The sequence below is a fragment of the Nematolebias whitei genome, chromosome 2 (assembly GCF_014905685.2).
Source record: "Nematolebias whitei isolate Nwh7 chromosome 2, NemWhi1, whole genome shotgun sequence".
Lineage (NCBI taxonomy): Eukaryota > Metazoa > Chordata > Actinopteri > Cyprinodontiformes > Rivulidae > Nematolebias > Nematolebias whitei.
Window position 1 is genome coordinate 46,279,431 of NC_056499.1, and position 15,196 is coordinate 46,294,626.

The 15,196-nt window shown below is 39.7% G+C and overlaps 1 protein-coding gene across 1 annotated transcript; it reads left to right on the forward strand.

Moving 5' to 3' along the window:
- The first annotated feature begins 973 nt into the window (after positions 1 to 973).
- On the forward strand, positions 974 to 13,831 carry slc22a18 (solute carrier family 22 member 18). Its single transcript, XM_037694600.1, has 9 exons — positions 974 to 1,026; positions 1,535 to 1,680; positions 2,447 to 2,579; positions 2,700 to 2,812; positions 7,624 to 7,734; positions 9,561 to 9,661; positions 9,744 to 9,845; positions 10,747 to 10,867; positions 13,435 to 13,831. Exons 1-9 carry the CDS (start codon positions 974 to 976, stop codon positions 13,614 to 13,616), a joined length of 1,062 nt encoding a protein of 353 aa, XP_037550528.1. The 3' UTR covers positions 13,617 to 13,831.
- Positions 13,832 to 15,196: the final 1,365 nt, after the last annotated feature.

A 15,196-nucleotide genomic window follows, 5' to 3' on the forward strand; every position in this document is an offset into this window, starting at 1 on the left:
AGCTGTTAGCAACCATGAAGCTAAGCAAATCAGATCCATGCTATACCTAGACCCACTCTAGGTTTACAAGCGGTGCATTGGTCATAAAACAGTCTTCCTAAAGTGCGTTCACATTTACTATCCTCCACTGTTCACCATAAAGTTATCAAGTGTGTTACAAAAATATATATTAAACAAAAAAATGCCCTTCCCTGTTCATTATTTAAACAGTCATTCACATATGGTGAAGGCCTAATTAGTATTGAGTAGTATTAGAGCTTTTTTTTTTTCTTTGCAGAGAAGTAAAGATTTCAGACAAACAATACATTTCATTGAGGATGACAAAGATAACGTTACTAACACTGAGATATTTTACCGCTACGCTAGATTTATTGTTCTGGATAAAGTTTTACATGGCAATAGCCTATGTTAGGTTATCTAAACGCTAACTTGCTAACTTGAAACGCATGTAGTTAATGACAAACGACTTGGAGGATTGAAGAGAACTTATTACTGTTGATTTGTTTTACAGATCCGTTAAAATAAATGTACCATGTTCTGTTCAGTAAAATACACTACAAAGTATTGCTCCCTGCTTCGGCTTTGCTGAACTGAAAGTGAAACTTAAGTAAATACAATGACTTGAAATTAGTCTTCATACGCCCTCTGCTGGATACATTGCACAATTACAACTGGTTCACAGCATTTTAGGGCTGACAATTAGAAGTGCTTATTTCGGTAAATAATGGGACAATTATCACCGATACTGATAGGTCCCCAAACATCTATATTGCACTAAATTATCAGCCCTACTGATATATCAGCCGGGCTCTGCTTAGGAGGATGCACTTAACCTGCTTAAAAAGCTAAACCTCTCCACTGAAGTGTGAGCCATTCTACAGAGCCATATAGAGCATAGAGCATCTTGACCTCCTCTATTTCTGTGTTTTACTCTGGCTCCACTGTCCACACTAAACATCAGCATGATTGCATCATGAAGCTGGGCAGTAAACTGACTGGAAAACACCAACAGCAGATCTGCACAGTGTCAGAGTCATGAGATGGGCTTGGAAGATGAGATGGCAGAGGACTCCAGTCACCTACATCAACTTTAAAAACAAATTGCCCTCTGGCTGGAGGGTCTGTGCTCTCAGAACAAAAAGCAGCAGACACAAACATTAGATTGCCCCACTGCTGTCTCACATCTTAACATATTTTTCTCCTGCTCTGCAACCAGGAGAACATCCTGTGCACTGATCCCTGCACATTTGGCAAAATTAATTTGATGGATTGATTGATACGTTTGTTTTTAAAGACTGTTCAACCAAAATTTAAAAGCAAAGACTAATTTTCATTAGTGGATCTTAATTAAATTTGTTCCTTTTATTATATTTGTCAGTTTCAAGCTGTTTTACTGATATTTTTGTGTATTTCTTTTCTTTTCTTTTTTTACAAGGGTACAACCAAATGTTTCCACCTTTTGTACTTATTGTGTCACACCTTCTGTTTGCTGCTGCTGAAGGTCAGGTTTGGTCTTGTTTTCTGTTTTTGGCAGGTTTGGAGATCTGTTTGGAGCTCGAGCTGCCTTGTCTTTAGCGTGTGCAGCGACTAGTGTTTTCTTCGTGCTGCTGGCCATAGCTGACCATCCTTTCCTTCTGTTCATTCACAAACTCCCAACAGTTTTCATGCACGTTCTCCCTGGTGAGTATAACCTAAAAAATTATTATATTTTGGAGACAACCCCAGTCAAGATGGCCACCGCAGCTAATCAACCTTAAAAACCAAAGAAACAACTGTAACTCAGTCAGTTTTACAGACACTGAGCTAAAGTTGGACGTGTTCATCCCTAACACACTCTGAGTCATAACACATCTTGTTACTGCATAAAGTCATGTACAACGCATCCTTTATGATTGTCTATTGTTGTTGTTGTCCACTGTTGTCATCATGTTTTGTTAAAATTCAGGTCTCTCTTGTACGTAAATGAGTCCCTGAGGCTCAATGAGATTAGCCTGTATAAATAAAGGTTGAATGAACAAGGTTGGACCGGAACAACTTAATCACTACTCAACAGAAAATGAGTTCAGTCTAAAACTGGCATGAATGGTGGAGGATGATATTAATTATTGTATGTAATAGTAGACCTTCAATTAAATTAATAATGTTTTTAAGACTGTTGCACATTAATAAGCATTGTTTTCAATGTGCCAGCATAACAAAGTCACACAGAAAACTATACGGGATTATAATACGAGTTTATTGTCATGAGACTCGTTGCTAACAAGCTTTTTTGAATAAAAAAAAAAATCAAGTATCATTGAACTTTTTATTATATTTCTCTTTTGTATTTTCAATTTTAGTGCTGTGACCCAAACAGTTACACAAACACAACCTGGCTCTAAATGTTATTTTTGTCTATCTTTTTGTGAGAGCAGTCCTTTTTTAAAACTTGTTTTTCTGTTTACAGCATGTCAAATGGTCGTCACAGATCTTTCAGAACCGGAGAAACGGGCCGATGCTCTGTCCAAACTCGGTTTGTGTTTTGGCATCGGGATGATCGCCGGCTCCACGTTAGGAGGAAAACTGAACACACTCTATGGGTGAGTTCACCGTGCACTTTGCTCGTATTAATATGTTTCAAACAGAAACAGATCTTCACATCTGACGACGAGGCAGAATATTTATCTTCGCTCTCTTTGCTGGTGTCTTCATCTTCTCAGGGAGACGGTCACTGCGCTTGTTGGTGCTGCAGGCAGCACCTTCAGTTTATTGCTGGTTTTAAACTTCATCCCCAAATCTACTAAAGCTGAGACCTCCATAAGCAACACTAAAAGTAAGAAACGCTTCAACTCTGGTTCTGGCCCCCAAAAAGTGATGCAATCTCACCACCAGGGGCGATTTCAGGATCTGATCTTTAGGGGGGCTTAGCCCCCAGTACTGAACTCTTGGCTTGAACAACACACCCCATAGTGTGGTTGGTGAGAAGTGCATAAACTTGCAGCACCTTGTATTACCAGGCGGTCTCCCATCCAAGTACTAACCAGACCCGACTCTGCTTAACTTTAGAGATCAGATGACACCGGGTGAGTTCAGGGGGGTATGGCTGTAAACAAGGAGCTCAGTCACAAATAGGGATGGGGCCGATCCGATCCAGTATCGGTATCGGCCTCCGATACCAGCATAATTTACGTATCGGATTTTTCCGATCCACCTGCCGATATTTCCGATCCATGATGCAAGTTGGCTTCAAACTATGGAATGGATTTCCTGAACGGCGGCGTGTCTCATGAACCCAGAGTAATAAGACCCGCCTCACATTCAGGAAATCCAGTTCATAGTTTGCAGCCAGCAACAATGTGAGGACTGAGTTAGCAGCACTGTGGCTAACAGCTAACCAACTTTTCATCTAAACATGTCCGCTGTGTGGAAGTATTTTACACTAGAAACAAAACAAGACAACAACGTGCAATGTCTGCAGAGCCATAGCTCCACATTAAACCGTGGTAAAGTTAGTTTTACGATGGACATTCGAGCTCCGTGGCTTCAGCGGGGCGCTGCTCTTTGCTCAACCCAAAACAGGCAACTCGACCCCGGGCAGCCGCGTCCAATCTGCCCCGCTCAGTCTGCCCGTCTCTGAGGAGGGACAGACTGAGCGCAGCTGCCCCAAATCAGGCTGCCTGCTTCGGACTGAACAAGAAGAAGACGCTGAAACCACGGAGCTCAAATGTTTACAGAGAAGTTGCTAAACTTCATCATAATTAATGACCAACCACTATCACTTGTAGAAAACTAAGAATTTCACAGCTTGATACTTGCAGCCAAGATATAGTTTACCATCCAGGAGATATTTATCAGTACAACAGTAGACAATCATAAAAAACAAAAAAAAAAACATGATTTGAAAATTACAAGAAAATTATATATATCTATATATATATATATATCTATATATATCTATATCTATCTATATCTATATATCTATATCTATATCTATCTATCTATATCTATATATCTATCTATCTATGTATATCTATCTATCTATATCTATCTATATATATATCTATCTATATATATATCTATCTATATATATATATATCTATATATATATAGATATATATATATATGAAAAACAAAACAAAAAAAAACAGCTACATTGTCAAGTGATGTAAAATACTAAAAACAGGAACATGTTTGTTGGTTTATGTCATGAACTTAGCAGGTGTTTGAAGACATTTGAGATTTTATTTTATTTTATTAATTTAATCATTCATTTAAAAGAAACAAAATTAAAAAATCAAAAAGAAAACATTGAATGAAAAGAGTGCAGAAAGAAGAAAAAAATTCTTATATCTGCCCCTTATTTAAAAAAAAAAAAAACTTTAAACAATCACTTTAAAGCTAGGAATAAAAAGAAACATGTTTTGTGTTAGCAGAATTTAATTCTAACTTTAAAAATTTATCCAACATTAATACAACTTACCTCAAATTACCTTTTTGGACATGCATGCATGATTTTTCATGAACTCCCTCTGACTGCAAAGTGTTTATAAAGCAAAACCCCACCAATATTGTTGGAGGACAAAGGGGTGCAGCTCCTGCAGGTAAGGGGCGTTTACTTTGAGACAAATTATTTTCACTGATTGGTCAGTTGCTGACAAGCCTCCTGGATTGATTGACAGGTGGTGTAGAGGATCTGACTTGTGCAAATAAAAAAAATAGATTTTACTGGGCCGTTTTAGAGTTTCATAATTTATTCCATTTTTATTCCAAATTTATTCAATATTTTGGTGAATCTAAAGTTTGGCAACTGACCTTACAAAATCCTAATGATGGTTTCTTTATTTTTCAGGGGTGCTGAGTTAAAATTTAGGGGTGCTTGAGCACCCCCCAATAGGAGAATAATATCACTGGTCACCACTAAGTCTGTTTTAAACAACAAGGAACCTTGTTCGTCAGGAGCAGGTCAGGCTCTTGTGTCGTGTGTCTGCTTGATTTTTGTTAAGGTTTTAGAAAAATTCAGTTAGAGTCACCTGCAGTGTCAGGGTTGGTAGATTTTATAAGAACCAAACCCCGGTCCAAAGACAAGGAACACCATTTTTGGGTTAAGGCTCAGATTTCTAAACTGAGTTTAGGTTTAGGCATCCTAATGGTTAGATTTAGGATTAAGGTCTAGGTTAGGTCTTTATGAATGAGATGATTTTTATTTTGAACAGTAAATATTTAAATCCAAACTGAAACATTTTATCTGTCATCTGTTCCTAACACCAGAGATGTTTGAGTGTACAAACACTTTGTCCTGACCTTTCTCTGTGGCTGCTTTTCATACATAAAACACATACAAATGGCTTTAAGGACAACACTAATTTGTTTTCAGACGTTAAAAATATCTTTATTATTTTTTTATTTAATATTTACCACTGTTTATAAAGAAATAGATTTAAATCTTTGAAGGAAAAGTCTTGTTAGTGTGCAGAATTACCTTTTTCACACAACTTTTCATGATAAATATCAAACATTTCTCTCGTATTTTTGATAAATAATCAACATTTTATAAATGACCCCCTTAAACTGTAAAACTGAACTGCAATTCAGTTGTGCTGTTTAATTATATGTTTGTGGTTTTAATTAAATTGCCCATGACTGAACTTTTAGGGGTGGAGATATTTTTCAGGGTAGAAGAGGAAATGCTTACTTGAAGTGGCAGCTCTGATGTGATATTAGGAAACTGTAAGTGGCTGTTGTGTTGAAAATGAGTGTTAATGTAATAATTTTCAGTTTACATGTCCAGTATAGGTTTAATTCATTCAAGGCAGTCATATTTGTTCATAGTTTTATTATTAGTAAGCCTGAGAGTTACTGGATCCAAGCAAACAGTCACCAGAACGCACCCTGTCAAATAAGAGCGTTCCCAGATCCTGTTCCGGCAGGATCCAGCTCAAATTAACCCCTGAATGAAATCATGTGATTCTCGGTCAGTTGGAAACCAAGGAGATAAGAGAGTTAAAAATAAGAGAGTTAAAATCTGACTGAACCCGGAGCTGATGAGAAACCTAACCCTCTGTGAAAACGGTGCAGCTTTTACAATTTGTAACACCTAAAACTGATGAAAAGCATTTACAACAAAAAAATAAGGTCCGTATCAGCATCATCTAGCTTCAGTCCGTCTTGATGCGGAGCGGAAATTCACCAGCACACAGAATAAAAACAAGAACCTGGAGAACAAGCTCTCCAGAAGAATGTGGAGTTTGTGATGGTGAACGGTGCACAGCTGAAGGCAGAGCATGAGAAAATCCACATGCAAAACAGAGACGTCCTGAGGAGACAGCTGGGGTGCTGCAACAATGAACTGCTGGCGTTGGGAAAGAAAATCAACATCCAGGAAACTGATCTGCGAAGGGAGCACAAGCAGGAGGTCCTCACACCCAGCAGCAGCTGAGCCTGAGCAAGAAGGGACGTCAGTGCAAGGAGGGATGGAGTAAATCCATCTTCTGAAGATGGAGGACCAGAGGCTTGAGAGGGACAGGAGCTTCTTTGAAAAGATGTGGAAGAAAGGAAGCGTTCAGCTTACAGAAGGAGAAGCTGTCTAAGTGCATGGCCTGTCACTCAACAGGGAGTTAGACAGAAGACAGGATGGTGGTTTGCCATCAAAAACATGAGCTCAGAAACCCAAGCAAGAAGTTCTTGACCAGAAGTTTGACATTTTGCAGAATGAGCTGCTCATCCAGATTGAAGAGCAAGGAAACATTCAGGCCTGTGAGGAGCTGAAGCAAAGCCCAGCTCAGCTCTCCGGGCAGTTCCAGCAGTGCCAGACAGCGCTCAGGAACCGGAAAATAAGCTGCAAAAGAAAAAAATAGACTTTTGCACACCGTTCATTTTCATACAGCCCAGTGTGTGCATAGAACCTGGTGCTCATGCACAGTGTGTTTGTGCAACACAATTCAGTTTATTTCTATAGCCCCAAGTCCCAACTGAAGTTATTTCAGGGCACTGAACAGAAACATTTATATACATAAGAAGTAAGTTAACAACGCTATTTATCTGAGAGCAGACTGCTTTGAGTCTAACGTCATCGCAGACTCATTCTGAGCAAGCATAAAGGTGACAGTAGAAAGAAAAAACTCCCTCATGAGGAAGAAACCTCCAGCAGAACCAGGCTCAGGACAAGCGGCCATCTGCTTCAACCAGCTGGGTTTGAGAGGAACAGGAAGGATGAACAGATACACAATGGCACGTCTTTAAGACATGTTTGTAGTCTAAGTAACTGATTGGTTCATTGGGTTTCATGGACAAATATATAACTGTATCATCAGCATAACAATGAAAACTTATCCCATGCTGTTTAATAACATTACCTAATGGAAGCATATATAAAGTAAAGAGTATTGGTCCAAGCACTGTACCCTGAGGAACCCCATGACTAACTTTTGTGTATGAAGAATATTCATTATTTACATTTACAAACTGGAATCCATCAGATATGATTTAAACATTTTAGAGCCGTTCCTGTAATTCCAGCATCATATTCAAGTCTCTGTAGTAAAATATTGTAACACACGTCGTTGACACATGAGGACCCAGGTCTACTCAAGGTCCTCGTCATTTTCACAAACATCCAAATTATTTTCGTTTTGTTCTGTTTTGCAGCTGAGAACCACAACAAGAAAATATTTAGTGTGGGAGAGATCACCAGGCTGATGAAGTTTCCAAGAGTGACGAGGATTTTTCTGATTAAAATCATTGCAGGTTTGCCTTCAGGTAAGAGCTGTGTCTACGTAGATTTAGATAAAGACTTGTTTTTTATGCTAATTTAAAAGCAGGTCAATATTTCTGTTTTGTTGTAAAACAATGTTCAATTAATATGTTTTTATATTAGCTCTCCAAAAAAAATAAGAAATAATGTAATTGCCTGTGTTTTGTTATGAGTCCCTGTGTGTTTTTCCCTGTTAGCAAAATATTTCATGAACTAAATTACAGATTTTAATGAAGCTCATTAGATAACTGTTCGATGCACGTCTACTGTACAACTGAGTGGCGGGCGATATGCATTTCTCTATCAATCAACCTTTATTTATACAGGTAAATCCCATTGAGCCTCGAGGACTCATTTACAAGAGAGACCTGATTTCAACAAAGAAAGATGACAACAATGGACAACAGCAACAACAATAAACAGTTATAAAAACTCATACTACAGTTTTTTTTTTTGTTTTTTTTTTTTAACAAATAGGATGGCTAAAAGGAAAAAGGTAACAAAACAAAAAACAGCTAGATTCCAAGACAAATGTAGAAAACTAAAAACAGGAACATGTCTGCATTGGTCCCTGCCAGGAGTCCAACAGATTCTTAAAGCCACTTAGAGAGGTCAAGGTCGAGAGCTTCAAATCTTTTTGTAAGATATTCCAGGAAACAGGAGCGGAGTAGGAGAAGGCCCTTTTGCCTAGTTCAGTCCTCATTGAGGGAACGCTGCAGGTAATAATGTCCTGAGAGCGCACGCTGTAGCTGCACTCACGCAGAGACATGGAGGAGGAGATGTATGAAGGCAGCAGACCAAGAAGTGATTTAAATATGAAAATGTACCAGTGAGAGAGTCTGCGTGAAGTTAATGATGACCAGTTAACCAATGAATACAGAGTGCAGTGGTGGGTACGATAATCACAGCCAGTTATGAATCTTAGTGCACCATGATAGACAGCATCCAACATCTGCAGGGTGCTTGTAGGAGCGTTCATGTAAATAATATCACCAAAATCAATTGAAGGAAGGAAAGTCACAGATACAAGGCGTTTTCTAGCATTCAGGGTTAGACAGGATTTGTTTCTGAATAAGAAACCCAGTTTAACTTTCAGTTTCTTTACCAAGTTTTCCACATGGAGCTTAAAAGAAAGATGTGAGTCGACCAAGATACCCAAATATTTATAGGAATCAACAAACTCAATGGGGACACCATTTGAGGATAAAATCGGAGGAAGAACTGCTGGGACCAACTTCCTATTTGAAAAAAGCATCCCTTTGGTTTTTTCGGCATTTAGGACAAGTTTGAGGCGGAACAAATCTGTCTGGATGTAGTTGAATGCAGATTTCAAAAGATGGAAAGCCTTAGCAACTGTTTTAGCTCGACAATAAACAACTGTGTCATCAGCATAGAAATGTATGGATGCATAAGGGATGTTTTTACCTACATTACGTATGTAGATTGTAAAGAGGGTGGGTCCTAAGACTGAGCCTTGTGGTACACCATTGTTGAATGTTAAATAACTGGAGGAAGTGCCATTATGTTGAACACATTGCCTCCGGTCTGAAAGATAGTTAGAGAACCAACCAATGGTGTGATCTGAGAAACCAATTTCTGAGAGTTTATGACACAAGATGTTATGATCTTTAAGCAAGGCTTTTATTTTAAATTTGGTGCCTTGTTTGGATGATGAGTCTTTACCTGTAAACTGATCTGATCCGTTCTTTGTTGGACCAAAAAACAAAACCATTTAGGGTAAAACCAACTGGTTGAAATAAGAGTGTGCATTATTTTAAAACGGTCACCTTGATATTTGCTCGTTGATGAGAAGTTCCTTCTGTTCCATAAGGCATATTTCAGGTGATGTTCTCCATCATCGCTCTGGACTTCTTCAAGCTTGAACCTGAGCAGAACGGATACCTGATGGCGTACTTTGGCATCGTTCAAATGGTGAAACTGGGATGAGCTCGGATGAGATTGAGGTTTAGCTTGTGGTGAGAACAGACGGCATCAATAAAAAGTGTTTCTCCAGGTTGTTCAGGGAGGAGTGATCGGTCGGCTCACAGCGAGATATCAAGAGAAATCACTGCTGCTCCTGTCCATCGGAGTCTCTGCTGCCGTGGGACTAGCGCAGGTACCCACCCCCCCTTTTTTTTTTCTTTAAGACATATATTTTTGTTTCTCATTTGGAATAGCATTTATATAACTTTGTTTGATGTTGTAATTTTTTTTTCTCAAAATGCCATCTGATCTGCAAACATAAAAATGACATTACTGTATTAAAATTCGTGTAGGCCTGGCTCCTGCAGGAGGGGAAGGAGGAACCAGGAGAAGGTTTAGAAGCACCAACCAGATAAAGTTGGGCTCACCTCAAGTCCGTTATTGGCTTGTTTTTATATACAAGCCTATTGGACCACTACCTTCGTACATATGTAATCTAAATGTACAGAAATGGGTAAAAAAGCTTTTGTTTATTCTGCACGTTTTGCAGAGTGACTGGAAATGAACAGACTAGTAAAATATCTCTTGAACCACTGAACAGATTTTAATGAAACTTGCAGGAAGTAGTCACTGAGCGGACCTCTACAACTGATTAAAGTTTGAAGTCAGACCATTTAAAGATGGCCACCACAGCGAATTAGAAAACACCAAAATTGTTATAAGCCAATCATTGTAACAGACACTGAGCTAAAGTTTGGTGTGTTATCATTGAGTGGATAGATATTTAGGATTTTTAATTTGCTGTACTTATTGAAAGATACAAGAGACGTTGGTTCACACATGGACCGAGCAACATAAATGTAGGTAACACCTCTGATATGTCAGAGTGTACAGTTTGTTTCTGTAACCTGAAGCAAATGATTGTTAAAACTCTATCATACAGACAAAATGAATAAGTTTGGTCCAACAGGTAGTGAGGATTGCAAAACTTTTAGCATGTCTCTACAGTATCTGTCATAGCTTCTCACGTTCTGTCAGTAAATGTTCCTTCTCACAGCAGAAGTGATGGCTGTTTCTTACTTCCTGTTTTGCAGGCCTACATGCAGAACGTGTTCCAGCTCTGCCTCACCGTCACACCAATGATCTTTTCCCTCAGCGTGTTTAACATCATCACAGACAGCATGCTCACCAAGAGCGTCCCGTCCTCCGACACAGGTGAGCTCATCTCATGCTTCAATTTTGTAACGCACAATCAGAAGAGCCGCGTTACGGACAGACGTTCTGAGCTGCAATTTGATTCATTAAAAAGTTACTGCTTTGAAATAAAGCTGCTTGAACTTATAGGAAAACAATCCAAAATGTATTCATTTATTCAAGTGTAGACAAAAGATTCAGAAGCTGGTCCACCAATGGTTTGTGGGGCATTTATGAATGCAAATGTTCATTTTGTGCATTTGTCTTATTCACAAGCCTTCTCAAAGAGAGCTTTTACACCCTACACAACTTAAATGAGGTATTATGCATGCATTCATGGAAACCCTTCCATATTTATGTACATAGCAGCCAGGACAAAGTGTGTCTGATGCTCAAAGACCAACAGATGGACCAATGTGGCTTTAGAGTCCAATATTTACCTTTTCCTGTGAGCTTGGTTATTTGCCTCCCAGATGAATAAAGGACTGAAGTTTAACAACCTGCTGCACTGTTGCCTTAACAAAGACAGGGTAGGTATGTCAGGAAAGATATTAATTATCTTCTCTTCGTTATGAGTGTCAGACATTTTCGCATTTACAGTCCAAAAAGTGCATTTAATCCATCTGGACTACTGAATGTAGATGTACAACAACTGATGTAGGTTTACATTCAGAGAGTAAAATCTCTTTTAAAGACAATGATTCACAATCATTCACAGATTACAAATCAAAACTCAAAGTAATTATTATTGGTATACACCTGAAGATTGTGCAGTGCAGTCAACTGTATTTTGGTACAAAATGAGCTAATAGTACTTGAGACTAAAAAAGTAAAGTCAGGTCCTCTGGACGGATTCTACCGTACAGGGAAACTAAACAGCCACTGGCCAAAAGGATGAACCAGAACAGAAGATCAACATCATCAGGCCAGGACTCTGCGGTCTACACTCATCTCCAGGCCAGCGGTCACTCTTTCAGGGATGAAGATGTTCACATCCTGGACAGAGAGGAACGATGGTTTGAGAGAGGAGTAAAGGAGGCCATCTTTGTGAGAAGAAACCGTCCATCATTAAACAGGGGTGGAGGCCTCCGGGTTCAACTGTCCCCCTCTTACAATGCTGTGATTGCTAGTATCACTCAGCCCCCTGTGAATAGTAAACAGCCATCAGGGTGCTAATGATCCATTGTTAGGCTGATGGTCCTTCTTGAGCATGTGAGCAGCTGGTTTTGGTTGTCAGCAGCAAAACTGGTTGATCCACTCTGAGAAGGTGCTATTTAAGAGACTGAGCTGAATACAGCACCTCAGAGTGAGGAAGTCTCTCGGATGAGAGACGAAACGTTTCTACATTTTTGTTGCTTTCTTTTGTTTTTTGAATGTCCAGAGGACCAGATTGAACTTTTTTGGATTTTTCTACCTGGATTATTGAGCATGCATCAGGAAACTCGTATTATAGTTTTGGCAAAAGTGTTTCACGTCTGATGCCCTTCCTGACACAACCCTCACAAAATGTTCATTTGTGCAGCTATCATTTTAAAGATATTAATAAAAAAGTTTCCAGAGGTCATCAAAGGCCAACAAAAATCTGTTCATGTTGGAACGGTGAGTTTAATTTGAAAATGCTTAGGTGCTGAACTATGAATATGAATAGATTAATTTTAACATGGATAAAATTCATTTTGAACTAGGTTTTATTTAGGATGAACTGGTACAACACCGGCAGCACGGTGGCGCAACTGGTAGAGCTGCTGCCTCTCAGCGAGCAGGTCCCTGGTTCAAACCCCGGTCCAGGGGCCCTCTGGGTGGAGTTTGCATGTTCTCTCCGTGCATGCGTGGGTTTTCTCCGGGTGCTCCGGTTTCCTCCCACAGACCAAAAACATGCATGTTAGGCTGATTGGTAACTCTAAATTGTCCCTAGGTGTGAGTGAGAGAGTGAATGGTTGTTTGTCTCGTTTGTCTCTATGTGTCCCTGTGATGGACTTGCGACCCGTCCAGGGTGTACCCCGCCCTTCGCACAGTGATTGCTGGACATGGGCACCAGCGACCCCCGTGACCCAAAATGGAATAAACGGGTAAAGAAAATGGATGGATGGATGGTACAACACCTCCATAAAACAAACCCACTGACCTGTATTTTGGTTTCTGACCACCAGGGGGTGCTATCAAACCCACTGTACTTTTGCACTTTTGTACATTTTGACCTCTGGAAACATTTATTAATATTTTAAAAATGATAGCTGCACAAATGAACATTTTTGCGGCACAAATCAGCACAAACGTTTGACACCAATTTTGTTAGATTTGAAGAAGGTGAGGGGACCAACTTCACTCAGGTATCCAGAGGATCTGATTTTACTTTTTTAAATTTTTCCACCTGGATTACTGAGCATGCATCAGGATAAAGTAATTGAGGTTATTTGCTCTGTGACTGATGCAAAGATGGAGGACACAGCAGGAGCCATGTTTACAGCTAAACTGGAGCAAATAGCACTCAGAAGTGAATCTGTCCCTCAGATTCATGCTCGCTTCATATCAGACAGCAAGTATTTCCAGAAGTTGTGATGTTACTTATTGAACTTTCTCCTACTCAGGAACTATGCTGGGACTGTGTGCATCGGTTCAGTCCCTGATTCGCACGATTGGACCGACGATTGGCGGCTTCCTGTACGTGAACTACGGCCTTCCTTCTATAGGTCTGATCAAGTGCTGTGTGAACGCCGCTGTGTTCGCTTACCTGCTGCGCCCCGAGAAGATAGAGAAGCAGATGGAATGAAATCTTGTTCAGTTCTTAAAAAATACATTTTGCCTTATGTTTTTTTACTTGAGGAGATGTACAATAAATATAGACAAGCTTTTATACAACTTTATGCACATGTGGCTGTCCTTTCAGTTTGGTCACTTATGAACTGTCACAAAACCACTAGATGGCAGCAAAGCCTGGACTTTAATCACATGCTCTTCAGCTGTACAAAGTATTTTAAATAAACTTCAATCAGTTTGTTGCTAATAGGAGATATTAAAGGGTCAGTAGAAATTATTCTATTCTCACTTTATAAATCTGTGATCAAAGTTTTATTTTCATGTTTTTAATTAAATATTTTAAATGATTGCATGTTAATGTCTCAATTATTTTAAGGCACTTTAATAAATGGCTGTTTTTTAAAGATACTGTTGTGCTGTGAGTGAATCATTATTGTTTTGCTTTTTTTTCCACTCAGGAACGTCAGCTACTTGCAACATTAAACACACTCTGGACTTATTCTGAGAACATCCAGGCCACAGTGTGTGGTTTATGAAAAAAGTTCAATATTTGATTCTTTGACTTCTTCTTTCAGCTGTTCACCACAATAACCCCAAGTACTTGAAGTCCTGCACCTTTGTGACCTCTGCTTCTTGTAGCCTCACTGTTCCACCTCCTCCCTCTCATTCACACACATGTACTCTGTCTTGCTACAGCTGACTTTCATTCCTCTTCTTTCAAGTGCATACCTCCACCTCTCCAAGTTCTCTTCCACCTGTTCCCTGTTCTTATCACAGATCACAATGTCATCTGCAAACATCAAGTCCACGGGGATTCCTTCCTGACCTCATCTGTTATTCGGTCCATCGCCAGAACAAACAAGAAGGGGCTCAGAGCTGATTCTTGATGCACTCCCTCCTCCACTTTGAAGCGATCTGTTGCTCCTACAGCACATCTCACCACTGTCCTCTGTCCTCATACATGTCCTGTACCAGTCTAACATACTTCTCTGTCACTCCAGATTTCCTCATGCAATACCACACCTCCTCCCTCGACACTCTGTCAGATGCTTTTTCTAAATCTACAAAGACACAATGGAGTTCTTTCTGACCCTCTCTGTACTTCTCCATCAGCATCATCAGAGCAAATATGGCATCTGTGGTGCTCTTTCTTGGCATAAAACCATATTGCTGCTCACAGATAGACACCTCTTGTTTAAGTCTTGCTTCCACAATTCTTTCCCAGATCTTCATCGTGTGGCTCATCAACTTAATTCCCCTGTAAATGCTACAACTTTGTACATCACCCTTGTTCTTAAAAATGGGCACCTGCACACTTCTCCATTCCTCAGACGTTTTCTCACCCTCAAATATGCCATTGAATATTTGAGTCAAAAACCACACTGCCATCTCTCCAAGACATTTCCAAACCTCCACTAGTATGTCATCAGGTCCTACTGCCTTCCCCTTCTTCATTCCTTTCAGAGCTTTCCGGACTTCACCCTTCACTAATCTTTCCCACTTCCTGGTCCACAGTTTCTATGACCTCTACTCTTCTTTCTCTTTCATTCCCTTCATTCATCAGCTCCTAGAAGTACTCCTTCCATCTTCCCG